The sequence below is a fragment of the Centroberyx gerrardi genome, chromosome 23, assembly GCF_048128805.1.
Source record: "Centroberyx gerrardi isolate f3 chromosome 23, fCenGer3.hap1.cur.20231027, whole genome shotgun sequence".
Classification (NCBI taxonomy): Eukaryota; Metazoa; Chordata; class Actinopteri; order Beryciformes; family Berycidae; genus Centroberyx; species Centroberyx gerrardi.
Window position 1 is genome coordinate 11,453,803 of NC_136019.1, and position 27,959 is coordinate 11,481,761.

At 43.1% G+C, this 27,959-nt stretch overlaps 1 protein-coding gene across 1 annotated transcript; it reads right to left on the bottom strand.

Annotated features, from left to right (window-relative positions):
• Positions 1–412: 412 nt before the first annotated feature.
• On the bottom strand, positions 413–27,947 carry LOC139911329 (protein Dok-7-like). Its single transcript, XM_071898843.2, has 13 exons — positions 27,894–27,947; positions 27,743–27,788; positions 25,852–26,082; positions 22,281–22,481; positions 17,162–17,281; positions 13,128–13,226; positions 11,858–12,675; positions 9,803–9,851; positions 8,943–9,584; positions 8,024–8,112; positions 6,667–6,736; positions 2,523–2,680; positions 413–544 (listed from the first exon to the last, which is right to left on the bottom strand). Exons 1-13 carry the CDS (start codon positions 27,945–27,947, stop codon positions 413–415), a joined length of 2,709 nt encoding a protein of 902 aa, XP_071754944.2.
• Positions 27,948–27,959: the final 12 nt, after the last annotated feature.

A 27,959-nucleotide genomic window follows, 5' to 3' on the forward strand; every position in this document is an offset into this window, starting at 1 on the left:
ACATAATGCCATTTAATGAGACGCCTGACTCCACAAAGAGAAACCCAGATTGAAACGCTCCTCCTGATCCTGCGCCAAACCTTTTTTTTTTTTTAACGAGGGTTCGTTTTCATGTCGCTTTTTGATTACAGAACTGAGTCTCAGTCTGTGAAAATTCAACACTGGGGCAGATGACATTTTCTGGCAACTGACTGTGTAGCGTGGCTGCAGTAATTTCTGCAAAAATTTGCGGTGGAACAATTGATTTACAGAAGTCAAGTCCCACAAGCGGTCTCGAAGGACTTTTCAGGAACAGTGGCAGCTGAAAAAGCCCCAGGAGAGCCGTGTTTCTGGCAGATTTTACAGTTTGTGTCGTAGTCTGGTGTGGGCCAGGAGAAGTCCTGCTGGGACGGACAGCTCAGTGATGAAGAAGTCACTGTGGCACTCCCTTTCTCCTCAGCTCCAGAGTGTGCAGGCCTTCCTCCCGACCCAGAGCATGCTGTGTGCCAACTTTGTGGGCCGTCTCTGTGGCGGTGATATCAATCTGGGCGTACTTGGTGGAGCTCTTCCCTGTCGAGACACAACACAGATCCTCCATTAACCGGGTCAATTTGGCGATTAACATTTTTTTCCAAATCTTGAGACACGTCATAAAAATAATTTAGTGCTCAAACTGAGTGAGTTCTATGGCCGTAGACTTATGCTGTCATTTAAAAAAAACCCTCCAAGCTCGCTCTCTGTAATTTTGTACTCAGCCTCTGATAGCTGCTTTTGCTGGCAATTATGTCAGTCTCAAAGCCACTCAAAAGCCCAACATGGGCACATGTCAAGAATGCCTTGTGTAAGGTATGTGGAGCAAAGTTGTCATGCAATGGCCCCACAAAAACGATGCTGAATCATCTCAAAAAGCATCCAGAATATTTGATGAAGACAGACCCAGCCAAAGTAGCATGACAACATTTGTGCTCGTTCCTCTGAAGTGTGACAGAGTTCAAACTGAGAGGATCTCTGCCCTGAATGGCAACATGATTGCTCAATATATGCAAGTGATTTGTACCACAGAAAGCAGAAAGTTATGTAAGTGATTCCTTTTGTCCATAATCTGCTTTAGCCTTTGTCATTTTCAGCACGCACTGAATAGTCGTCCATGAGTTGTGCACATTGCTACCATTAAACACTACGGTTTCTCATCCTGCCTTGTGTGAAAATCAAACAAACAAGATGTCAAGGTTTAATCGCAGCAGGAGAATGACCGCACTTGTGCAACACTGAAATGCATGTCACTACATTATTGTCTGTGAGCTGTGAAGACGTGATGAGATTCAGCATCAGGAACCGCTTGAGTTATGTATTCTCCAGTCTCATAAAGTGTAGGAAACCAACACCACCTCCTCACAACGCACGCACACACCCTGGAGGATGATCCCATTACAGCCAGTGAATTCACAGCTGTGATGTGAATGCCCTGTGACTCCCTTTCAGCGACAAAGATGGGACACCCCTCCTCCCGGGTGACAGATTAATGATGGCGCATGCCGGGATGTTGCTGACATTAGATATTAACCTCTCTCATGTCAAAGTTAGAGCGGTCCTCATATTCCTGAGGGTAATAACGCTAATAGCCGACTTCTCTGGCAATTACACCCCACTATTGCGTCTCTGATGACAAGGACTCAGCCGTCTTTTAGTGGGACAAGAGCAAATCAGCTCAATCGTTTAGGAACAATTATCTTAACTCTGACTAAGTAAAATAGAATTACAGAGCAATCATGTATCTCCAGCCTCTTTTCATCCTGGCTTGATATTGATACCCTACTTTAGTTCAGGTCAGTTTCACTCCTCTCTCTCTCTTTACAGCGTATGAACAGAACATTTAACACTTAAAAGGTTGCTTCTCCTTCTCTATGCTGTATACAGATAGTATATAAACTATAAAACAACACAATCGGGAAAGCCCTGTGCATTTTGAGTATGAAAAAAGACAAGAGCACATGGGGCACAGTTGGGGTGATTTCACTTTGGTTTCAATCATTTCAAAATTCAAAACCTGGAAATAGTTTGGGTGTTTACATCCAGTAAAGTTTTTAAAGACAACATAGTTTCACTCACACCAATCATGCATAACCCCCAGTATGATCTAGTAGCCTACTGGTTTGTTACCAATAATAAATCACATTTTTAATAGAGTAGTTAATTGTTTTGCATGACTATTTCTGCCAGATATTCAGTAGTAGTCGTAGTAGTAGTAGTAGTAGTAGTAGTAGACAACAGCTGCCTATACCAGTAAACTATCATTTTAGGTGTAACGGCTACTGTGGACTGCCAAAAGAAATAATGACCAGTCTCTAATAAAGGCCTGTCTTTTGTTGAGGTAAATCAAGGCCCGGACCTTTATTGGAAGTTCTACAGTAGGCATAGTGATCAAGAGCAGATCACTGGGGCTTTAGAGGCAAACTGGTCCGATATCAGCACTTCTTATTTCAGAGATTGTTTCCACAGACGGGCTCGGACGTGTCCTTACTCTGTGCTGGGAGATGCGTGACGGTCCCTCGGATGCCGGACCCCGGCTCCTGCAGCTCCAGCTCCATGTAGTTGAGCTGCTTCTTGGACGTGGGACTAATGGGGATATTCACGTAGGTCACACCTTCACCCCGAGGCCTGTCAGGAACTGGCACCTCTGGTGGGAACACAAACACTGGCCCTGCCAAGGCAGCAGTAACACCATGTTAATTAAGCTCAGGGGGACAGTTGATGTCCATCATAAGTTTGAGGGCGAGGTTTCTTCATCTGCCACATGGATAGAATACCTTGTAAAGGGGCATTAAGTTGTAATTATTGAGCCGCTGGTATTGATCTTGATCTACAACACTATCAATCCCCTGCAAATATATTATGGGTATTTTGTGCTATGGGGCAGTAAAAATCTTACTTATTGCCCTTTAAACTGTGTGCAGAGTTCACTGTATGGATCCAGTGCCTCAAACATATTTTTTTACTGTAAATCTGATTCACTGAAAACATTTTCCTACCTGGAAAACATCAGGAAAAACCTAGCAAACAAACTCCAAATAAGCTGATGCATTTTCCCAACATTTGCAACAAGGATAGTGCAACAAAATGCGTCTCAAACATAGCTGCAATGCAACGGCACATCAGTGACAGATTAAAATGAGTAAACATCTGTTGAAAGCATATGCATTTGTGCGAGAACAGATGCTGGGGGGTATTACATTAGGGACGATAACAGGTAATGCTTCAAGAATCTAGGCAATTGATCAAATGGTGCAGTCAGCGGAGAAGGTGTGAACTGAAACTAGAAAGAAACGTCAGCTCAAGCCGTTCTAACAGAAGAGCCTTTCCTGTCAAACACGCAAATTACATCCACGGCGCTGCCTAAAGTGCTTTGACCAGGTGATTTATCCTCGTTCCTAGATGGTGTCCAGTGACAACAGGAAGGCCCCAAAGAGCTTTACCTGTCATAAACCTAAAAGCTACCGAGGGTAAAGAAGCAAAGAGACAAATTCATTGCTGGCTGGGTGAGTGCCGTTGACCCCCATGTCTTATTTATACAGTGTGGCGAAACCTGGATAAAATATGTGCATATCTCAGCCACATGACATGTAACCTTCAACAGTTTTTTAAACCTTTATCTGCAATGCCAGCAAAGATAGCTACAACCTTCAAAAAACACAGAGGCAAAATACACTTAGGATATCTGAGGAATTTGCATAATTTGAATATTTTTTTGTTCTCCCCTGTGAGTAGAGATGGATGAAAAGCAAGATATACTTTGTCTCAGATTACAAACAGTCCTACAACAAATGGATGGATGAAAACAGACTTCGAAATACTGAAGTCTGTTTTGCAGGGTCAAAGTTTGAGTACAGGCAAAGACCAAAGACTGTTTATAACTGAGGCTTTCAAATGTTATCGTCTCAAAGAGTTGCCAGCCAGCATGGTGGGTGACCCTTATTGATTTATCCAGATTTTACCGGCATTTGGTGCTTGGTGGGAGTCTTACTGTCCATACAGCGACTCCTTAGTGTTTGTACCGTAAAAACTTGGTTCTGGTGCCATTTTTACTGAAGGTTAAAGAGCGCATGGTGTAACTCCCCTAAGCATAAATAAATACATAAAGTATAAATACACGTGTATTTTGTGCCTGTGAATATCTGCTTTAACAACTGCTGTTTGAAGATTAAACAGAATATCTAGATTTTAAACCTGGATCTGCTGTCGTGCTTCAGACTTCCCCAGCGGCAGTAAAAAATCAAGACAACAAGAAGCGCTTCCATACGCCGTTCATCTTTCTAGGTCAGTTTAGTGCACACAGCTGAGGGCCGTCTCAACTAGAAACAAACACATTGTAATGAGGCTCTCTCTAGAAGAGATTCATCATGATAGGCATCTATTGGTAAACATAGAGGAATATAAATAAAACAGAAATCTTTTCTAGAAGATATAAGACCATTTTAGATTTCGTAGTGACATTTTTGATTGACTATACATCTTTAATCCCTGGCATGGTTTCATATATCTCTGTATTGCTACAGATAATTACAGTATCATGTAGATATAGCACTGTGAATAATATGCAGAACCTGGGTGATACATAACATTTGGGGACAAAATATTTTCACCTGCTATTGACTCATTCTTCCTAAGTGGCACCAGTAGCCATTACCCGCTGCTCAGAAGCATCAAGCCCAAGGGACGCTCACACAATCACTGAGAAGCCATTAGACACCGGCAGACTCTCAGTGGGCGCAGCCTCTGGCAGCGTCTGAGAGGCTTGATACCTAATTGATCAGACACCAAGCAGCCCTCGCAGTAGTGCGGTGTTTTGTAATGGCTGCTATTACGGCAGTGGGTCTGCCCGCAGCTCTGAGGCCGGGGAGCGTTTTAGTCATCGCTATACTGTGAGCCCGGCTGGGGGGGGGGGGCAATGCACTCTGTGAAACCTCGAGGGGAGATGTTAGAGGTAATACCTGGCCAAGCTTAGTGACCTGGACTCGGGAATGTCAACTGGTTTTGGCAGAAAAACACAAGTCTGATGGCAGCGGCGTCTCCAGGGAGCGGCATGTTCAAGTCGGATTTCTACCTCCCAGATATTATTCCGGCAGGCTGACATTAAGCTGTATTATGGAGGTGAAAACATGCCGGACTGAACCCAAGGGAGCAGTCATTGTGCTCAAGTTATGAACACATCTGAGACGCATCTAAGAGGGCAATAGGTTGAGATTTGGGAAATGCGTGTTTGAAAAGTGTGAGCAAGTAAGCTGTTACAGGAGTGGATACCTTGGCCCATGACCTAAGACCTGTAGATGGGCTAAGGCAGTGGCTCTCAACATGGGGGTCATGAGATAATTTTGGAGGATTGTGAGATGATTTATGGGATAAGAAAAGTAATCATAGAATAGATAATAGAATCATAGAAATCGCTTCATTTTAAGGGGTCACAAGCCAAAATGGTTGAGAACCACTGGCACAATTTAATGTCAACAGTCCTAGCACACATTTCTGCATCATTTTGTGAAATCAAGACCTAAAGCCGTTTTAATATGAATTAAACTTCAGACAGTGGACTTGGCCTCCTGCACGTCTGCCGCTGTAGGACGATGGGAACGATGACATGGGAACCGAGGCCATGTGTGTAGCTAAATGAAAATGACTGATGGGTTTGGTGCCACACTGTGACAGCCGCTGGGACTTTCTACAGCAGGTGTGCATTAGACTGAGGGCATGTTTCACGGTGCGGGACGCCTAAGTGGCCAAACCTCCCCTGACAACTGTCCTCTCACCTCACATCAGGGCAGGTATCCTGTCGCACATCACTGCACTCTCTGTTTGCCTATCTGTGTGTGTGTGTGTGCGTGTGTGTTTTCTCTCGACACAATCGGTTCTTATGTAACTCAAGTTTATGGAGTTACATAAAATGCAGCTGCAGAAATGTTCTATACATGCAGTGAGCCTAATATAGGTGATGATGAGGAGAGGTCTCTGAACTCAAGCCCGTTTTCTAAATTACATTAGCAGCAACAAAGCATTCTGTGACTCATATGTGCTTTACAGGTTTGTATGTGATTCAGTTCTGCCAATAACAACACATAAATTAACATGTTTTCAGCCGATCCCTTTCTTTCGCGTGACACAATGAAACACTAGTGGATTTGAATACATCAGATGTTACGTCATTCACTATGTTGTACTGCAGGTGCTATGTAGAGGTAAACAGCTTCACAGTCCGTTAGCACTAAAGTCAGATAAACACTTCATGTGGCGGCCGTCTGTTTCTTGGCCTTTATGCCTAGTGCCAGTCTGCTATTTCAGACACTGAATGAGCCTCATTTCATTTTATTTATTCACTTCATTTCACCCACACCAAGCAACAGGTGATGCCGTTATGTTGATTCAGGCTGCTGACTCATCAAAATAATTCACTTTCCAGAGAGCGTGTCCTGGGCGTTGTAAGGAGTAAGGAGGCACAGCTGAAGTTGTTCAAAGCACTTAACAAAATATCAAACGGTCCATTGAGAAAAATGATGGAATCCATTAGTTCACCCAGAGGCCAACTTTCTGTGTGTGTTTGACCGGCTTGGCAGCACTAGAGAACTCATACCGAAAACCACTTGGTTGTCTTGATTGCTCGGCTCCCTTCAAACTCTGTGTATTAGTGAATGCACTCACCTTCAGTCTCATGGAGGAGCCTCTGGTGACCACAGCTGCCCATTAGCTCATACTTGCTTTTCTCTTCTGTCTGCAAGATATACAGTAAGTACTGTTGATTACAATCTGCAGTGAGTGACTATACCCAATGCAGAAGTTCATTACATAAGATTACAGATGTGTGATGATGACTTTTTTTTCCAGCAACAGCTCACTGGACACGTCAGCACTATTTTCAGACAGAGGCTGATATTTGGGGTTTACTGAAAGCTCAGAGCCTTGTCTTGTCTTACTTCAGTGGAAACATTGTCTGCACTGCCTCATCATTATGGAGGCTTACCCATGCCTTTCAAATTGTGCCCCATGATCCCTGATTACAGACCGGCACTATAAGCACAGCTATTGGTGGAGGAGTGTATCCGTACTGCTCTCAGTCTCATAACACTCACTAAGAGCTAGGAGCAGGGACCAGGAAGACGTCAATGCTTGCTATGCATGCCAAACAGAGGGATAAATCTACATGGGACCAGAACCGTGAACCAGAACTATGAGCGTAACACATAAAAGCTGATATCTGTAATGAATATCAACTGAACTGACAAGTAGTCTTAACTATTTTACTCCTTTTCATGTGATTGAGGTGGTTCAAAAACATTTGCAACCCCTTCGACCCTTGATTTCTCAATAGCATCAATTCTCAATATTCATGTCCCATATCGGAGCACTCCACAGGTCCCATGAATTCGTTGACTTTTGAAAGCGTCCGCCATTATGATCCTGCCTGACTCCTCTTTGCTTACGACTCCTAGATGAAGAGTTCCTGAAAGTATAAGCTCTTACACAATCCATTCAGCGCTGCAGCTGTGAACGGCTGCCTTGGAGCAGAATGAGTCTCATCACACTCCCACATATAACTCAAAAATATAACATTATTGGGGTGTACTGTACTTATGCCGAGGGACTAGACTTTAAGGAATGTATGTACCGTGATGCTGTGACTTCAGCTCATCACACAGCATGTGAACATCACACACACACATTACTGACATTCACAACTGCTTATTCCAATCCGCTCATGTTTAAAGTCACTGAACAAGAAGTTATCAGAACTAAGAAATGCTGAGCGAACAACTGATTTTACATTGTTGTATTACAGATATTACGCTTACGGCTGTTGCATGCGAGCTGCTTGCAAAAACTATATGAGCTGTTATTAATATTAAGTCTTCATAATCCCTATAAATAGGAATTCCCAAGCTATCACAGGTTTTCCATAATTGTTTCAGCTCAACTCAGACCCCAAAGTGTTGTACAGTCAAAATGTGTGAGCACTTGATAGTGTAAAGCGGATTAGAGTATTTTTTTTGGATTGGCCTACCTCAGAGTTCTTCTCCGCCGCCCGGCTCTCCATGATCTCATAAGCAGGATCAACTTTGCGTCTTTCCTCTTTACTATTTGGCCTTTTGTCTGGTGGTAAAGCAAAATACAGTGTGCTTTAGATATAGGAAATAAAGCTCTAATAAACTCTTATTTCTGTGCCAGCAGCCAGTGAAGAAAATGCTTTTATTTTAATCCATTCAGTGAACCAAAGAAGCCAAAGTGTCTCTTGGTATAAATGCATGAATCCCTGCAGATCCAAGGAAGGGAACAATTGAGTAAATGACAGGGACAGATTCATCACAATACCACAAAATATTACAGAATTGGAAATAGCATCACTTTGCTGTCTGGTGCTTGGTGGGGATAAGCTGCTGTATTAATCATGGATAATGGCACAAGGGATAGTTACATCACTTCTTGTGTATTGATAAAGAGGTAGAAGACACAGCAGACAGTTTAGTGGCCATCATGTCATTTCCAGTGTAAATGTAAAACCCAATCTAAACACTGAAACTGAAAAAAAGGGTTTCTCTGTTATCACTGATACTCAGTTAAATAATGTAGAGATCCTGTATATCATTTCTACTTTGATTTCATGAATTCCCTGTACTTTTCCCAACCCTAAAAAAGCTCACTTGCACAAACACAAGAAACAGAACAAAAGAGGAAACATCACAGATTGCAGAGAGAAAAATAGTGAAAAAAAGAGAATAAAATGGTTCAAGAAACAAAAGAATCCACTAAGTAAGTCCTTTTTTTATCGACGTCAAAGAGAAGAAGAGGACAGAAACAAAGAGATGATCCATTTCAAAGGATGCAGAGTTGAAAGGAGAGGAAAACACCAAAGGCCATGCAGAGGCTTTGTTTGTTATCAGTGAGTTCAGTTGAAGAGGAGGTTTGGCGAAGAGGCCTCTTACCTTCACCGGTCACCGTATGACCGTTCATGTCTTCGTATTCACACTTCCCATCCACGGCCCGTGATCCATGAGTGTGAACTTGATAGTGCGGCTCCTCATTAGCAGCCGCTTCTTCTTCTACACTTCTCTTCAGGCGCGGCCCAGAAGGCACGGCGCAGCTCCTCTCGCCGATGTGTAAAGTGGAACTGTTGCTGCTGCGGTGGGTTTGTGCAGGCGTGACCCGTGGGGGCGGGTGGCAGCGCTCCCCTCTACACTTCAAACAGTTTTCGTAAATGACAGATCTGTTGTCTCGCCGTGGGTTTGGATCGTGTGATGGAAGGCAGGTACCAGCTGGTGTGGATCTGAGTTCACTTCCAAATGCGGAGCTCATCGACTCATACAGGTTCAGTCTGTTCGTCTTTGCCTCCGGCTCCCTGTCTGCGCTCGGATAGCCTAAGAGATCAGCTAAGAGGCTGGCTAATTTTTCTCTTCCTTTCTTTGGCAGAGGCGTCTCCTCGTTCTTCTTCACCGTTGGCTTCTCTGAGCTATGGCTGCTTTCTGGGCCAGGAGAGGCATCGGTCTCCATAATTTTCTTTACTGCAAACATCTTATTGTATTCACTGGAGGTGACGGGTCTGCATGGCGACTTGTCAACGCTTTGATCTGCTGGATTGAAAATGTGATGTTCTGGAGGCAAAACTCTCGATCATACGTTGGGTTCTGCCCTACAGTCTAACTGCACATCTCTCTTGGATATTACACACTATCAAATCTGCAAAATGTGTCTGCTGTAGCAAATCGTCATGCATGAAATCGGTTCATGCTTGCAAGAATAAATGCGTGCAGTGTGCATAATCCACAATTCTGTTGATTAGACTTACCTGGTATGGCAGGTATCACTGAGCCACTAGCAGGGCTGTATGGTGTCCCCTGTGAGAGGATAAACAAAAGAAATGTATTGATTATTTATGCAAACAGACTTAATTGGATGATTTGTACTATAAATAACAGTAATAATAAACAGCCTCATGGCCAGACACTTGAATGTTTTTTTTTTTTAATTCTGGGAGTTTTAAAAGCTCCCCACAGTGGAGGGCTTGGTTTCTTTATATATTTTCAAATTTTCTTAATTTATTTTTTAATGCTGTGAATGTCAAATTCACTGGCAGATGATTGCCTGCATCACACAAGACATATCGCTCTGTTCCGCTTTGCTTTTGCATGTAGGTTTATCCCCCATACACACCTTCTGTCTAACCAGCCAGATCTGAACCTGTTTGGGACCGATGACATCACTGTCACATACTACATTAATGGGGTTAATTATGATAAAACACAGATTTTACGTATTGATATACTGTATAGATTAAGCGATTCCAAAGGACATATATGTTTTTGACTGAAGTCGTCCTTTAAATGTGAACAATAAACACTTGGATTCTGCTGCTGAGACTGATAAATGCCCTCCTACACGCTTCATGCCTGCTCCACCAGCTTCTGGCCAGTAATAATTCTCATGTTTAATTTAATGTTCTAAGGAGAGGAGTGAGACAGAGCAATAAAGAGCAATAAAGGTGCATAAACTTGCATTCATTCATTCATTCATAAATGCACTACCAGTAGGTGGAGCTCTATGTTTAGAATATTCAATGAAGTGACATGAAGTGATATTAAATGAGCTCCAATAAACCTTTCATCTGAATGCTCAAATCATGGGATTTTCCAACTTAATTGAAATTATAGATCAAGCCCAGCATTTTCAGAGAGTTCTTGTGACTTCAAACACAAGAAAAGTATTTAAACGGTGGACTTTGATCTAAGTCATAAAGTATATGAAGATCTCAGTAAAAATGCATCAGTATGAAACTGGTCAAATGATGTAACGCTGCAGATCACAGCCAAATTGGATTTATCTCAAAATCCAACAGCTGAAATTGATTTATTCCAAACTCAAACAAGCCTCTCTTGAGCGGTGGCAACATATCAAGACCAGACAATGGGAAAAAAAACAATCAAGCTCTGAACAAGAAGAAATCTAAACCGACCCCATGATCACCAGCCAAAGGAGAAAAGCACCAACGCTTCAGAAAACCAAGACAGCTACAAACTAGGAGCTCAGAAATAGAAACTGTTTGTGTGTTTATAATAGCGGTTAAACTGTACACTTGGATGACATGCACTTTGGGCTTTATATGATAATAAACTATTATTCCTGTTATGCAGAACTAGACTTGTTGTGTTTGAGTATTTCTCATAAAAAAGGAGACTCAAGCTAAAAAGTCGTAAACGCGCTTGTAAGCCATTGGATATTCAGGAACAATACCGCAATAAACAGAGGGTACATGCGTAAAAAAGGAGAGAAAAGCTGCAAGTCACTCACAACTCTCAAGGTCTAATTTCGCTGGGTGAAATGACAGTGTCAACCTCAATTGGCTGCTGAATGCCCAACTTGCTAGACAGATGGGCCGTGGGATTGTTAGTTGTTCTGACACAAAACGCAGAGCGGCATCAAAATCGCCCTGCACGATACCACAAAGGTCATATTGACAGCGCGCAACCGAACAGATGATACAGTGATGATAAGGCCTGCTCACACAAGCTGCTATGACGATGAGTTATACAACAGCACTTTTGCAGAGAGCACCGTTAGGAGACCGTTTGAAAGAGACAGACGTCTTTTTTTCAACGGAGTTAAGAGGCAGAGAGAAAGCCAGCAATAATGGAACTGACTTTATGAAAGGTACTGTGTTCATTTCTCTCATTTCTCACTGCGAAACAGTTTCTGTAACAGGGTTTGTTGAAACAAAAAGAGGCAAAAAGAAAATCACTCAGAATTCAGTCAGCGTAATTGGTATGCAACATTAACAAGCAAAAGCAACAGCCTGAAAACAAAGAGCAAACGCTTAGACGGAGCACAACAACATATTTCACTGTACCTTAAATCCACCGCAGGCTGAACAGATGGTCACGATGGTTTTGGATACAGATGAGAGAGAGCTGCAGATCTGACAGGAGTCCGGATGTTGACTGTCATTAGAGGCCGCCACCTTGACTTTCTTACTCTCCTCTGAGAGGCCTTGTGAGTGTTCGGCAGTTGGCTGTCTTTCAGCAGTGTCCGAGTGACCCCCAGACACCGTGGCACTGCTTTCATCACCCTTTGATGATTCTGTTGTGAGGCTTGGAGGGGCGGGAGCGTCCTTAGTTGGGGTGGAGGGGTCACTGTCTTTGGCAGCCCCACTTCCCTCCTGTATTAGACTCCTGGGAGAGTCATAGAGGTACCTAAGTGATGTGGGCACCTGGTACTCGTGTCCCGGAACAGGAGGGCAGGTACAAGGGCTGAGGTCTAGAGCCAAGTGAGGAGGCAAGCTGAATACAGACCCAAATTCCTCCGCGGGGGCGATATCCAGGCTGCCTGTGTAGGAGGAGAAACTTCCAGAATAAGAGGAATGGCTGGCGGTGGCGATGCCGCTGTCCGATGAGCTCTGGCGGCCAATCTCCTGAAGCTGCCGAGGGGCCTTGGCAGCGGGGCGGCTTCCTCCTCCCTGGTTGACCGAGAGCTTCTCTATGCTCTGTAGTGCCACTTTGGCCCCCGACTGGCCAATGCTCTCAGAGGGGTTGGAGCCAACGGCCGGCTCAGTCCAAATGGCCAGCCGGCTGCCAATACTGCAGTCTGATTGGCTGGTGTCGGAGGTGTCGGAAGACCCCGACATGCTGCGGTCGTCTCCCCCAGCGGATGGGCAGTAGGTGGACGAGGCTGCCGAGGACAACGTTAATAAAACTTTGATTAATTTAATCAACATTTCTTACAACTTTAATGAAAACATTTCTTTCATCAATAAAGCATATCAAAGCATTATAACATCATTATGCCTGTTGTTCCTCAGCCACTTCTCCCGCTGGTATTCACCACATAATAAGCACAATAAATCACCAGCATAAATAATGTCAAATTTGCAAACTTAATTTAAATCAAACTGCAGCATTATTAAAAGGCTATGTATCATTTTTAACAGTCATTTGAGGGAAGAAGGCTCACTACAGTACATGCCCCAATGGGTGCTGTGGATTTATTAAGAGCAGAGACATGTTTGCAAATCCAATATAGGAAGTGTGTGAGTCAGGAAGATTTGTGAAATGCACACACTTTTAGTTGCCTTTTCACCATTTGCTTTGTAAAGACAGGCTTCTGCTACTTTGAATATGTACCTGTGCTGCTCCGGTGAGAGAGCATGCTCAGTCGCTTCTCCAGCTCCTGGGCCTCATGGTTCACCCTCTCCTCCGAATACGCCTGACTGGCATTGGGGTCTGTCAGAGAGAGCATTCATAACACATCCACACCCACAATGGCAATGAACACCAAAGATGCAGTAATTTGTAGGCACTTCAAACATCAATGGTGAAATATCCTATGCAGTGTTGATTCATAACTGGAGCTATATTAGAAGCTCATCCTGACACATCTTTTACTGGCAACACTTCCCGCTGCTATTGACATTCTGTTTGAATCTATTGGTCCAGGGTGGTAAATCATAGAGCTAATTAGTGACGGGGGTTAGCTTAGTGTGTCTTGCTATCGTCACTGAGATGTGGGATCAAATGTGACGCAGCTGAGCATTTTGTACTGCGGTGACACAGGCGCAGCTGTGAAAACACATCCAGCTACTCCAGAGATACATGAAGGGACACTGTAACCACAAGGGTCTCGTCTTTTTGTGGCACGCAAACTACTGTGCGGAACATCCGCCTGAGACACGGTGAAAGATGGAGTGAAAAGATGCCAGTGTGTTTAAGACGTTTAAGATTAATAACAAGGCATCATTAAGAAAACAACAAATCCTCGAGCAGTGGGAGTGGTGTGTGCTGTTATGTTGCCCCGACTGTGAGGGAGAGTGTAGCAGGCCTCTGGAGGGGCAGAGGAAGGGGTCACACAGGGGAACACCTTGCAGTGTTTGTGCAACACTACAGTGTTTATTAATAGCGCTGCCACGTGGGCCCAGTGGTACGCACACTGCTGCTGGTGGCTAAAGACTGCTGGTACTGTGTGAGGATCTAATGTACCTTGGACCACCAAGGTCAACTGTAACATTGCATTGATTTTTGATCTATCCAGGCCTCCAACAGTAATGTGCCAAATGTACCAAACAACTGTTAAGATTGCTTCCTACATTTAGCACATTGATCTCCAGTAAATAATAGCTTCCTCAAATATAAAGTAATCAATTAGGACAAACCATCTGATGACTGCTTGGAGTCTCATGACACCAATGTCCCCTTGCACGCAATGCAGAGTGTTGGTTATGTTGTTAATAGACCTCATTCCCTCTGCGGCCATTTTGAATTTATGTCACGTTCGGGGTGGGAAACTGTACCCGGAAGAGCAAATACAGCCCAGCTACTGTTATGTACCAAGATGAACATCACATCCATCTGAAAAATATATGTGAAACAAATGGATCTTAAGAATCTGGAGAGTATAGGTTCACAATTTAAGATAATTTTGGCCCAATGGAGCTGCTACTGGAATCTAGCCTAGTTAGCTAGCTTAGCTAACTAGCAAGTAAGCTAGCTAACTTCTCTGCTAAATTCAAGCAGTCGTTGAAGTTGTTCCCAAGATTGCTAGCAAATTTCATAACTGTTGGTCTAATGGCTCTTAAGAATGGATTCTAACAATCTGGAGGGTTAGCTTCACAATTTAAGATAATGTTGGCCCGATGTAGCTACTACTGGAATCTAGCCTAGGTAGTTTAGTAGCAAGTAAGTCGTAGTTGTTAGTCCCAAAATTGCTGGATTTATATATACCAATCTATCAGGTAGAGTTTCCAGAACATAATGCCAGTGCAAAATGGCCGCCTGTGGGAATAAAGTTGGTATACATGAGACTTAACAGAGAGACAGAGAGAGAGAGGCAGAGAGAGTGAGAGGCAGAGAGAGAGAGAGAGGGAAAAAAGATAGAGGTGGCGAGAGAGAGAGAGCGAGGTGGGAGCACAACAAGCAAGGGTGACAAACAGATAAGTGGGCCAGAGAACATACGAGCAAGCAATTAATCAAAACAGAGACGAATAGAGAGATGGAGAGATTTAGTCAGGAACACTGTGTAGGACATGGAGGGAGAGAGAGAGAGAGAGAGAGAGAGAGAGAGAGAGAGAGAGAGAGAGAGAGAGAGAGAGGCACAAGGGCGGTGAGGAGCAACAGCGAGCGAGAAAGGAGAGAGAGACAGAGAGACAATTACGGGCTGTGAAGAGCACACAGAGAGAGAGAGGGGAAAATGAGAGAAAGGGGAGGGGAGAGTGGAGCGCTGGGTGACCGAGTATGAAGCGGGGTGGGGGTGGGGGGGTGTGAGGGGTGGGGTGGGGGGGTGTGAGGGGTGGGGGGGGGGGCTTAAGAGGCGGGCGGGGGTCGGTGGAATCCTGTGGATGAGGTTACACACATGCCCAGAGTGATTAGGAGGGTTTGGCTGCTCTGCTTGTGTGAACTGTGACTTTGACCCCTCGCTCTCCCCCTGACATCCTCCCTGCTATTTATTCTACTACGCACAACAATAATAGGAGTATGAGCTCAACCTGCGATTGGGTAGGGAGATGTGTGAAAACAAGAATACCCACAAGCCCCACAGCTGCCCGCTCCACATTTCCTATTAGCTGGCAGACTGGATGATTAAAATTTGAAAACGGAAAATAGTCTGGAAAATAGAAAGCGTTAAAGTGGACAGCAGAAGAACAAATAATGTTTTAATCGGTTTCAGTAACATTCGGCCTAACATCCAGAAATGTCACACAAAAATCTGTTATCAGAAAAACAGAAATAGAAGAAGCAGCATAGGTAGATAGGCGTGTATGTTTCTTTTTTTCTCAGATTATTTTTAGAGTATTTCTGCTTTATTAGGCAGTATATAGCAGAGGGAAGATGGGAAAATGAGAGGGAATTAGGGTGTGAGCCAGATTCAAACCGACAATATTGTGAGTACATGGTATGCGCCTTGGCATGTTGAGTCACCAGGACAAATCCTCCTGTAAGTTTCTATGGGACAGACGGTTATATGTATGTGTTACATTGTTCCAAGTGTAAAATAAGTCGCAGCTTATTTTATTTTTCAGTGTCGTGTGTGAGTTTCTAGTTGATGAAGACACTTTTAAACTTTAAAAAAGACATGTAATTTTACATTACCGAAACAAGCTATGCACTGGCTAAAGAAACCTTAACCAAAACACTGACTAGATACTTTCAGGTTTGCACTATGAGAGGCGGGAGTATAGGAGGAGCAGGAGAACTGAGGATGGACATGCCAGGACTTGTCGCTCAAGGTAAAAGCACACCTCTCTGTCACAAAATATTGCAATATTATACTGTACCACTTTTTTTTTTTAAAGAATATTTTAAGAATCTTTCCAAGCATATTTTATCATGTTTGTGTTTTCAAATATTTTTCAATAGTACAAAACTTTGCTGAGATCACGTTGTGTACCTAAGTCAATCATTGAACACATTTGTGCATGCGTTTTTGGCTGGAAATCTAAATTTCTGTGGCAAACTGAAATCTAACCAGACAATTCTGCAATAATAAAAAAAAACAAATCCTGGCTGGGAGCCTGGCGCGGCCCATCCTCCACCTCTAACACCAGTAGCGTTCTACTCTAGACTATAGATAGAAGATAATTGAATTTGCTGCTATAATAAAAGTTAGTGTGGTGGTTATCCTCTTACATATGTTTAAGGTGACCCTAACATACACATTCACCATAGCACACTTACGTCAGGGGCTGGCAAATTTCATCGACTAAAATTAAAGTTTGTTTCAGAGGATAACTCGATTACAAATAAAACAGCTGTCAGTCATAATTCAAATTAGCATCAAAGCACATCCACCCATGCCTGAATCCTCTGGCTCATTCTGCATCACGCCCAAAAATGGTTGGATTCCAGGAAGGCAGCACATGGAGTGAGGCACCTAACAGCTATGATAAATCCCCTGGTAGCATGGGACTACAGCAACATTTGCTTCAATTAAGACGGCAAGTGCTCAGCTAAGTGTTTGCTCACACTGCCAGGCAATAGTGCAGCTAATAATCAGCCAAATAAGCATGATTAACTTCAGGAGATCACATGGACATCCACTTTCCTCCTTTAACATAGTATGCCTTACAGCTAATTTGCCCCCCGCCCTGGTCTGTATAGATTTCTTGGGGTCAGTTGGTTTTCCAGTCTCTCCTAGCTAAGCAGCATTAAACACCTCTGGTACTGACCCGGCAGAACTGGCCGCAGTCCAAAAGGGCCTCTGGTGGGGGAGATGCCTCTGACGATGCAGTCGAATAGAAAGCTGATCTGCTCGCTCTCTGTAGATGTGAGGAAAAAAACACCGGCCCCTGTAGGAAACAGAGTTTATTAATGTCCCTTCTGGTCTTGACTGTTATTTTCTCCAGCATTCAAACGTCCTCTGCCAGACCAAATATGCTGCAATTAGTAGCATTTCAATGTATACAATTTGAAAGATATGAAAAGATACTATACATACTATAGTGACCCTAGTTATTAGAGAGTTCATTGAATATTTACAACCAAAAATCTCATTCATGATTTAAGACTCCCCTTTCGCATTTCATTTCAATTTAGAGTGTCATCAAACGGTGATATAAAGGTGTAGGGGTCAATGGCCACGCCCCCCGGCGGCCTCTTGACCTCGCTCTAACCACCCAACCTGCTGTCCATCACTGAGAAGCCGAGTTGGGTGTCACCAAGGAAGCGCTGTTCCTGAAGACCACCCATGTCAAGGCTGACCTCAATCACATTCCAAACGCTCCCCTGGCCATGAGCGGAGTCAAAGGTCACCAGCTAAGGCCACTCAGACGTCCGCACCAACCGAGTCTGAAGATGCATGTCCCAGTTAGCAATCTCATGATTCGGCTCTTATGAAGAAGCATCTCATCTCATTCTCTCCTCTGGCACAAACATTATTTGAGTTTGAGTCTCAATGAGAATTTCCGCACGTTTTTGCTTTGGCAATTGTTTTTGTGAGGAAGCACATCTACTCATCTCACGATTAGGATAGCGAGTGATTTAGCATCAGCTGCTCTTGAAGTGACTAAAGCTTGAGGATACAAAAAAATAAAAATAACAGGTGGGAGAGCTCGCTCCAGTTTATGACACAATAAAGATGCTACGTAGGAACAAAACAATCCAAGTGCTCCCTTATGGTTTCTCTTGCTGCAGTGATAAAAACAACAACACCCATACAAAGTAACAGAGCTTTACCTTGTGATTCAGTAAGTGGGGAGTGTAAATTAACTCAAATCTTTGCGGCGAGGCAATGACAGTCAAGGTTGACCTTTTTTATTTTTACCCAGTATCGGTAGCATCTGACAGTCATCCAAGCAGCCATTAAGTGACACCAATACTTGGAGATGAAAGTGCTGAGTGCTCCGAAGTCACTCTGACTGTTCATGCGGCAGGGCCCTGTCTTATTTATTCGCAACCGAAAAGCTGTGCGTCTCAGTGAATTCTTCCTGATGTGGTATTTGAGGAAATGAGTGGAGGTATCATTACATCATGGAAGATCAAAGTGTGTCATTTGAACATACATCAGTACATTCCCGCTACTAGACGCTCCAAAAAGCCCCAAGACATTTTCTCTCCTCTCCATCACACCTTGGCTATTGATCGCATTTCCTCATTAAAATACTGTAGTCAATGCTGTGCGTTTTTATTGATTTTCCTATGGGAGGTATTTGTGCCCAGCCTAATTGAAAAACTAAAACCATAAAGAATGCTACGGACAAAAGAGCCGACAAAGCCGCCTCACTGTTTTACAGCTGCATTAGCCATAAGTGAGAAGTTCAGCAACACCGGCGCCCCACTTCTCCATCTGCTGTGGATAAACTGTGCCGAGATTACGTATCCCAGGAATGCACGCCCTTCAACACACACACAAACATTCAGATGTGCCTTCATGTATAGATATCACCTACACACACATTCCTCTTCCAGGTTTTTTTTGCATTTCTTTTTTACATGAAATTGAAAGTGATGTGTGCCCTTCTTGATATTATGTCTATGTCTATCTCTTGCTGAAGATTTAATTGAGCTAAATAAATCACACGTCGCATTCTTAAGTCTCATGTTTCCAGCGGGGTCATCATGTATCCGTTATGCTCTGATGTCGTCGACTATCTGGCGTTCCTCTCGTGCCTGTCTCTGTCCCGTCTCTGTCCCTTCCAGGTGTTGACACACACTCGTCTCGCCTTTAATGGTTTCATGTCTATTCCAAGATGTAAACTGCAATACACCTTATCGCAGGCATACACACAGTTCTGACTGTTAAGCTTGGGGATAACTTGTGTTTGTCAAAAACAACTTCATTTGGAGTAGCACATAATGTTGAATTCTGGTTGCAGCGGGGGTGATCCAAGTCCTCCACAGAGGGAGTAATTTGCTCCAATAGAGTGTTTTTTTTCATGAAGCAGATGCTTTCACAGGCCCAATCTGCCAAGCTTGAGAGGACAAAACGCTATAACCATTAACAAGTAAGAAATAGCTTGGTGCTAGTTACATGCTTGCCAGCTGTAAGCGTCTTGGCAAATCAAATCAAATCACTGATAACTGCTCACTACCACAATTTATCAACTAACGTTACAACTGTCTTACACTTAGCAAGGCCTACTCTGTATCGTTACCTGATCGTTACATCCACAACAAAGGATTATGCCCACTTACAAAGAAGTGCAACAAACAATATGAAAAACTTGAAACAAATACTAATGTTGAAAATGTACACGCGTTACCTTATCAGGAAACAAGGGAAATCCAAATGAATCTTCTACTAGCTACCAAAACACTTCCACAACCTATTTGATTTGTAGAGAAATGTGAAGTGAATAAAAAAAGCAATCTTCCAGTGCAGCTGCAGCAGGAGCAGCAACTTACAGGCCATCAGTTGCCATGTAAAAGGTTATTACCACCAGGCTTTCCAGACATAAGCAGTTAAACAAGGACCTAATGAAAATCCGACAGTCTCTTAGCGACATCTGCACATGTAGATGTTCACACTTCTGGCAAGGATAAAAAAAAAAAAACACACATCTGAAGGCTCATTTTTTGTTTCATAAAACTCCTTTGAGCATCTTCTTAATGCGTCTGCCTGAGGGAGACCAGATGTACGAGAGGAGAGAGAAAAACACATCCAGTGACTCAGTTCAACCCTTTAATCCTAATGTTGACGCTAATGTTCTCTGTACTGAGAGACGCCAGTTGGCACTAGGAGCTTCACACACAGGAATCAGCTCTAGAGCAAAATATCCATGATGGCATAGTGATTTAAATCCACCAAACGCCAAACTCACCCTCACGTATTCATAAGAAAAGGAAGGAAAGGAAGGAACCATATTTATTGTACTTAACGGCTGAATTATCAAAGCAGCTTCACCATGAGACTGTATTCAGCACAGTATAACTTAAAGTGATTATCTTACACATGGGCATCCAGAGTGCAACGGAGATTTTACACGGGCTGCTGAATGGTTTTTTAATGTATTCTTGGTTAAGTCTTTCTATAAATCACATTCGCTTATCAATACTTGATCAATTATTCATGAACCTTATGTTATGGACAACAATGTGATCAAAATTCATTGCCCTCAAGCAGTTATTACTGCATTGCAGGAGGAGTCGATCATCCAAACACGCCCGAAGGACGATGAATTGTGGCTTATTCCCACCAAGTTCTCAAGTTCTCCAGACATATTGGCCAACACATTATTTCTGCAGACTGTTTTTATAGTCCTGCTATTGCTTCAACTAGAAAGAGGGTCAGGTCCAGTCTATCTTATTTCATTGTTACTGACTCCATCGGCAAAATTAAGGCAATGCATCCTAATACAATACAAACTCCAACTTGGTCAGTTGGGTTAGATTTATACAAACAACATAAATACTTTTTTACAATTTCTTTAAATCTCCCTAATCACTCCCAAATCCTGCCTCAACTCACTTGAGCCGCTTTTAACGGATGAGCATCCATCTGCTGGTTTTGTATTGATCCAGCATACATATTACCACTGACTGATTATAGCTTCTAATTAGTTTAAGGGCATCTCTTTGATTGAAAGTTGCACATTACGTTACTGTACTGGGAAATGAGGTCTTGGGAAGGAGCCTCTCTTTCACATTTTCTTTTCACACTGTTGAATAAATGTTACAAATGGATCATGGCCAGTTATTATTTGGTCCGTTAGAGAAAGACAGTAGGAAAACACGGCTCATATAGTCTCTTATGATTTAATGAGCTATTAGCCACCAATAATGCAACCCAATTTGACTCGAGACATATTCTTCATGCGATGAGCTATGAGAGACTAGAGCTAGTTCATAACAGCACCGCTGGCCTAAACATTCACACACTGCACTAAAAGTTCCTTGGTTTGTTAAGTGAGTCCACATCGCCTACAGAAATTAGGCTACATGTGACTCCAATCTTTTCCAAATCAATAGGTTAAATCCTGTCTGCACCTCCCTTTGTTATAGGATCATTGCCCTACAGCCGCAAGCCCAACGTTGTTTGGGATCCGTTTACAAGACTGTGGCTAAATGAAAGATCTAGCAAGATGTTTCATGGTCTTAAGTAATCAAAGTGAATCAATACTGAACCTATATCAGAACATCCCCTCCAGCTGTTGCTGCATGACTCCAAACCAACACTCAAAACGCCTACCCATGTTTACCTAGTGTCCACAAATAATGTCCAAGACGACCAAATAATGTCTTTAAGATAACATATTTGTGGTTAGAAACTATGTGGGTGATAGGCCATCTGCTGTGGCTTCAGACTGAACCCAAAGCATCGGATCAGCCAAATCAGTCTAAATTTTTAAAACCTATTTTTATTCGTTGCCTTTTCACTGTCTGACTTGTTTTTACAATTTTTTTAATGCTGTATTTGTCATATTTCATGCTTTTAACCACATTCTTATTTCCCTTATGTCTTCATTTTGCTGTTGATGTTCCATGCTCTGCCTCCTTTTATTCCTGTTTTCTAAAGCACTTTGGTACACACTGGTGTTTTTAAAGTACTACATAAATAAAGCTGAATTGCCTATATGTCCAATACTTCTTAATTTTAGAGCATTTAGAGATAAGAGATTGATTTTTATAGTTTCCTTGGTTTCCTTCATGCTTCACAAATACAAGTGTTCATGTTTATGTGAGTGATTCAGTTGCAGCCTCACAACCAATTAACTTTATGTTCAGAGGAACCATCTGCTAAGCACAAAATGTCATTTTACGGAGCCACACGACAGCTAAATTACTATCTTTACCATAACTAAGCATCCGGATTTAGCATAAAAATGATAATAGAAGCAGCTATAAACTTACAGTAACCACATCGTGTTCCCCCCTCAAACACAAATCCATTTGGGACAGGCCCATATCTGCGCAGGTCCGGAAGGTTCCAATGGCCAATAATAACAGGGGGGACGTCCCTGGCTAGAGCCAGCAAGTTGTTGCACAGATGAAGAGTTGCAGGTCCACTCTCCAACTTGGTCCCTGGTAAGACTCCAACACTAAATCTGTGAACTGAGGGAAAAAACAAATTGGAAAAACACTGAAGAAAGGCAGCAAAAAGCAACTTACATCACTGACTTCATGGAAATGATGGGAAATCAAATTATTCTCTATGAATGCAACAACAGCAGCTTTAGAAGCAACTTAGAACTTAAAGCATAACTGAAGACATTTTCACATGGACCCTATTTTCCCATCATTTTCCATCATGCCAATCAATTCTGACCAAAATCTAGACAACTGCTTCACTGTGAAGCTGCTTACATCTTGCTTGCCTGAGTGTGCGGCTCTCCAATACAGTCCTATAATGAATACTCCAAAAATCAACCCCAAAAGCACCCAAAACATGTATTTTTCAACACATTGATGCCAACTCTGTAATGAGTTTTAAACTACTTCACACAGCGACAGCATGTAGACAGGCAGCCAGCCGGCAAAGAGTTAACAAGGAAGTGTTACAAGCAACGCCCAAGGCAGCATCCTGTACCTTTAACTTTTTACTCTCATTACAGAGTGGGCAATGAATGTGTTGAAAATTACAGGCTTTGGGTGCTTTTGTGGATGATTTTTCAAGTGTCCATTGGCCTGTTAGTACTGTTTTGGACACACACGCACCCAGGCAAGCAAGACACAAGTAGCTCTGTAGTGAAGTAGTAGTTTTGGTCAGAATTGATCGGTATGATGGAAAAAGATTGGAAAATAGGGTCCAGGTTGAAAATGGCCAGAGTTATGTTTTAAAAAGGGATAGAAAACACTATTTCATCATGAGATGATTACTTCAGTGTGGATTTGATTTATTTCAGCAGTAAAAGGCAGGAAAAACAGCTGCACACAGTGAATGAGATCAGTGAGCTGAGCTCTGAACGTACCGGGCTCAGATCTAAAGCCCAACGCAATCAATCAAAGCCTGTCATAAACATCTGTGGAATTGAGTCAATATTTTTGCTAATAAGCAGCAAAAGAGGAGAGCCGGTCAGGGCCCAGAAGATGAACAACAAATTAGAGTGAGCATTGACTGTGTGTGTGCTTGTGGACACACATCTCTGGTCTGTGTGTGTGTGTGTGTGTGTGGGTGTGTGAGTCAGTGGCGATGCCCACACACATGCCCTGAAACCGAGTGTCTCTGATGGGAGTTTTGTTCAAAAAGTGTGCGGAGTTCCTCAGCAGCGGCACCTACGCTCACGTCAGTGACTGATACCGCGGTGAATAAACTTTGCCAGGTGAGATTGATGGAGCCGACGATGAGAAAATGTCGGCCTGCGGCGTCGTGTCATCACTCAGTTTGAGAAAGATTCATATGGTGTCACAGATCACAACAAAGGCGCTACACGCGGTGGCCCTCAGCCCACAGGCTGGCAGGTGACATTTCTGCAGGCGCTGGCCGCACTCCACTCTATGGTGTTACCATCAGGACCAGGCGAGCATGTGCACGCCCACACACACACACACACACACACTCTAGCTGTCTCTTTACTTCTCTTATCCACACAAGCACACACACACATACACACACACCCACGCCGAACAGAGAGGCACAACTGCAACTTGTTGTCTATTACACCATGTCCCACTCCACACCACCAGCTCCCTTAACACTGTGATTAGTAGCCGCTTTAAAATTCAGCTGGACTGAAGCCAGCAGCTGAACAGCCAAACAGCGTTTCTATTAGTTCATTAAACTCACTTACAAAAGAGGAACAGCACAGGATAGAGGGTCAAACCAGAATGCATGTACAGGGTGGGCTGTGTGTTATTAGGGATTTTTAGTACAGTTGTCCAAACTGAACACAGTGTCCATCACTGACTATTGGTTGCTCTGCTCTAAATCAGCATTTGATTATTTGACGTCAGATCAGGTGGAAGCAGGGCCGGATTAACCAACCTCAAAGTAATCTGAAACTCAGATTTAGCTATTACAGACTGCCATTCCTTCTATCTAGAGCTCGCTCATTCAATTTGAGAGTGATAACATTTGTCCAACCCCAAGGCAAGCTTTAGTTCCTAGTTTTAGGTGGTGGGGCTTCCTTTTGTTTACATTTGGATTGCAGGTTGTGGCTTTAAGGAGGCGAGGTGATAGGTGGTGAGAATGAAGGACCAACAAAAAATAGTTAAATGTTGAAATTTATTGAAAAGGTTTGACTATCTGTACCTAGACCTCCCTGCCCCACCAGTATATAATTAGTGCTCTGCATCTTAGCTGGATGATACTCACTAAATGCACTGCTCATAAACATACAAGCAAGAGGTGGCAGTTTAATAATTGTGATTGGGGCCTCCGCATTAAAATAAATGTTATTAGAGGCTGTGACTTGGGCCCCCATAATCATAAACTGTGGCCTACGGACCTATATCTGTCAGGGTCCCGGGACTTAGAATATTTTGGGGCCCCTGGTGGTCTGGGCCCCCTGGTGGTCTGATACCCTGCATTATCAGTGATACAGGCATGGGTGGAAGGAATAGTTAAAATTCTATAATTCCTATAATTTACAGACCCTTGTACTGTCCTGTGCCCAGCCTGTATCTTCATCAAATGTGTGCTGTTTTCAACTTTTATTATTGCCGTTGATATTTTGGATACCTGACTGTTATATGGACGAGCAGCCAGTATTCCATTTGGATGCTAGAGGCAGAAATCCTCACACCGCTCACTTGTTTGTAAGTGTTACGTTTACTGCAAATACCTACAAGGCCAACACCGTTTCAGAGTATCACCGTAACCCCAATGAAAACTTTCCAAGTGAGTCAGCAACAAGTTGCACCCTCCTCCCCAAGTCAAAATAGCACCATCATCAAATAATAACAAAAATCCCTCCATATGTTCCAGCGGTTTTCTGTGATTACTGTGCCTAAAAAACACTTTTTCATAGCTTTTGGGCAAATTGCAAGGCAATTTACAACATTTTCTTTGTTTGACTGGAGTAAAATTCAAAGACTGAAATCTGCCAGTCACAGATCAGATAATTTGCTTGTTGGAAAAGTGCTGTAATTAAGAGTTTATTGAGGTAAAATTGTGCTATTTTGTGAAAATTGCTGTCTGCCCATGAATTGCCCATTAAATTAAAGAAAGGTCACATTTCTTTAAAAGTTGTTTGGTTTTTATGCAAGAAGGTGTGGAGCTTGGACAACATGGCTGGCCTTTACTACATTCATGGGCAAGTGTAAATGTTTTTCTATTGAAGAAAAAAAATGACATTCGTGTAGGAACATCGCAACATTTAAATAATGCTGAAATGCCACAGTACTGACATGATCCACGGGCAGCACATGTACAAAAACACTGCAATAACGCTGAAAAACAGACTGAAGCTTTGTGCCAGAACAGTGATACAGTGCTGACAGGACAGTGAACTAGTGAACTAGCAGTGAACAGTGAACTCCTCACCTTCTCCCAGGCTGTATCGAATGCGGATGTCCCACGCCAGCAGGGCCTCTTTGCTGTCGAAGCCCAGCACAGCGGCCTGGTTCAGGCAGAGGACGGCCAGAGTGTAGCCCGCGCCCTCGTACCACTGTCCCGTCTCCAGCCCGCAGATGTCCTCCAAGGTGACGCTGGCCCTCTCCCTGTGGCCCTGGGCTTTGTCCGACTTGTCTTTAAAAACCAGCAGCACAAGGCAGTCTGCGGGAGTCGAGGTGCGGACAGAGGAGAGAAGAGCAGAGGCAGAAAAATGCAGCTTTCAAACGCTTTGAATTGGAATGCTACAGAAAGAAAGTTCAGCATTTTTCTCGTGTCTGCATAGAAACTGGATGTGTGGAGTGGCAGATGAAGACGGAGCTACGCTGGAACTACAAGAATGGGCCATTCGGTGTATGCTCTCTTTGGAGTAACTATGAAAAAAGTCCAGCTGACAATAAGAGTGGAGAGATGAGAGAGCATAAGAGCTTTTGAACAAGAGTGTGCAATCACTCGAATGTTTTCAAGACAGAAACGGCTCTGGCCTGTTTCTGAAAGCAACACAAATTCCACTCACTGTAAGAGAAAATCAATTTACACTGTGGCAGAAAATCGCAGCATGTCATTATGCTGCCTGAGCTTCATATCTGTCGCTACACTGATACAATCAAACATTATAGTTGTGTAGTTTGTAGTCACAACAATTCCCTTGACTTAACTGCAAAATTATAGAAGGAATCCAACATTTAGTTCCCAAGTTATACTGTCTTGACTGCTTGTAAGATTTATTCTGACACACAGTAGCCGCATTAGTGTCCTCTAGTCTTTTGGCACCTTCGAACAATCAGTGTCAACTGACAAAACAAGACTCTGTGTGTGTGTGTGTGTGTGTGTGTGTGTGTGTCTCTCTCTCTCTCTCTCCCCCTCCCTCACAGACACACACACCTCATACACATAACTGAGGCATGAGCATAGACAGCTGTGATAACACCGACATCAAAGGTTTGAAGAAGAGCAGCACACAACTTCAGTGTAACCTGTGGGGCATGTTACAGTGTCGCACCACCAGACGTTCAAAGAAACCAAGATTTACAGTAAGTGACCCAGTGTAACTCAGTATGGACTTCATCACTTTCAACCCCAGCTGAGTAATCATCAAACACAATGTAGGAGAACGAAAGGCCATTTCTCTCAAGGCAATGCCTCAAGACATTTTGTAGATGTATTTCAAGGAACTGGCAACCTTCAGTGTCCTAAAAATGAAACTGCAGATGTGTCACAAAATGGAGTTCACTTAACTAGGATTCACAATATGAGACATTGAGTGTTTTAAAATCATAAAACCAACCAATTAATTAAGAACCAATTAAGCTAAGGTAAAGACAAATGCTGAAAAATCTTAAGCTTTTGTGACTGAATGACATATCGAAAATAGTATGCAGTCACTGTCCCATCATTTCAATTTCTGTTTAAATTAAGGAACCTTTAAAAGTCAGTTTACTTCACTTGGACCTCACTTTATAAACCAATTGAACTTGCATCTAAAAATACAGCAAGTCTTGAACACATCAGCTTTGCGGACTGGGCCTAAGTTCTGAATGAGAACATGAGACCAGGCCCTGTCGGAGCAGGGGGGGTCCTTGCAATAGGAAAATATTTATTTCATGGCATGCAGCAGCAGAATAGCATCTGCAGTATTCAACTCAGTCTACGAGCTTCCTCCACTGTGGCGCAGCCTGCATGCGCATTGATTTGTTTACGCCACGCGCAAAAGTTAGAGAACACAGCTTGACATTTGAACAGCATTAAATTGCCAGAGTTATAAAACAAAGTAAAGTGTGTAAAAGTGACCGACGCTTTTCCAGCAAAACGTCTCTGATGTTACCTGCTACAGGCGACGGCTTGCGAAGCACGACCCACCTAGTTTTCCACTGTGGAAGACACAAAAGTAGAGAGAAACTTTTTGTAAGCACGAATAAAAGGTGCGCTGAAGCAGTTCTACAGTGCGCGTCAGAAAATGTTTTCATGATAAAGACCTTTTTTCCATCTCTGAATTTGACATATCCCTCCACGACAACAGAATCCGTCATCTTCTTCAGTCA

Excerpts from the sequence above, each read along its gene's own strand:
- LOC139911329 (XM_071898843.2), bottom strand. The coding sequence starts at position 27,947 with ATGACGGATTCTGTTGTCGTGGAGGGATATGTCAAATTCAGAGATGGA. Across the intron at positions 6,737-8,023 it reads CGGCGGAGAAGAACTCTGAG|ACAGAAGAGAAAAGCAAGTA; the intron begins GTAGGCCAATCC and ends TATATCTTGCAG. Across the intron at positions 2,681-6,666 it reads GCTCCTCCATGAGACTGAAG|GGCCAGTGTTTGTGTTCCCA; the intron begins GTGAGTGCATTC and ends CTGCCTTGGCAG.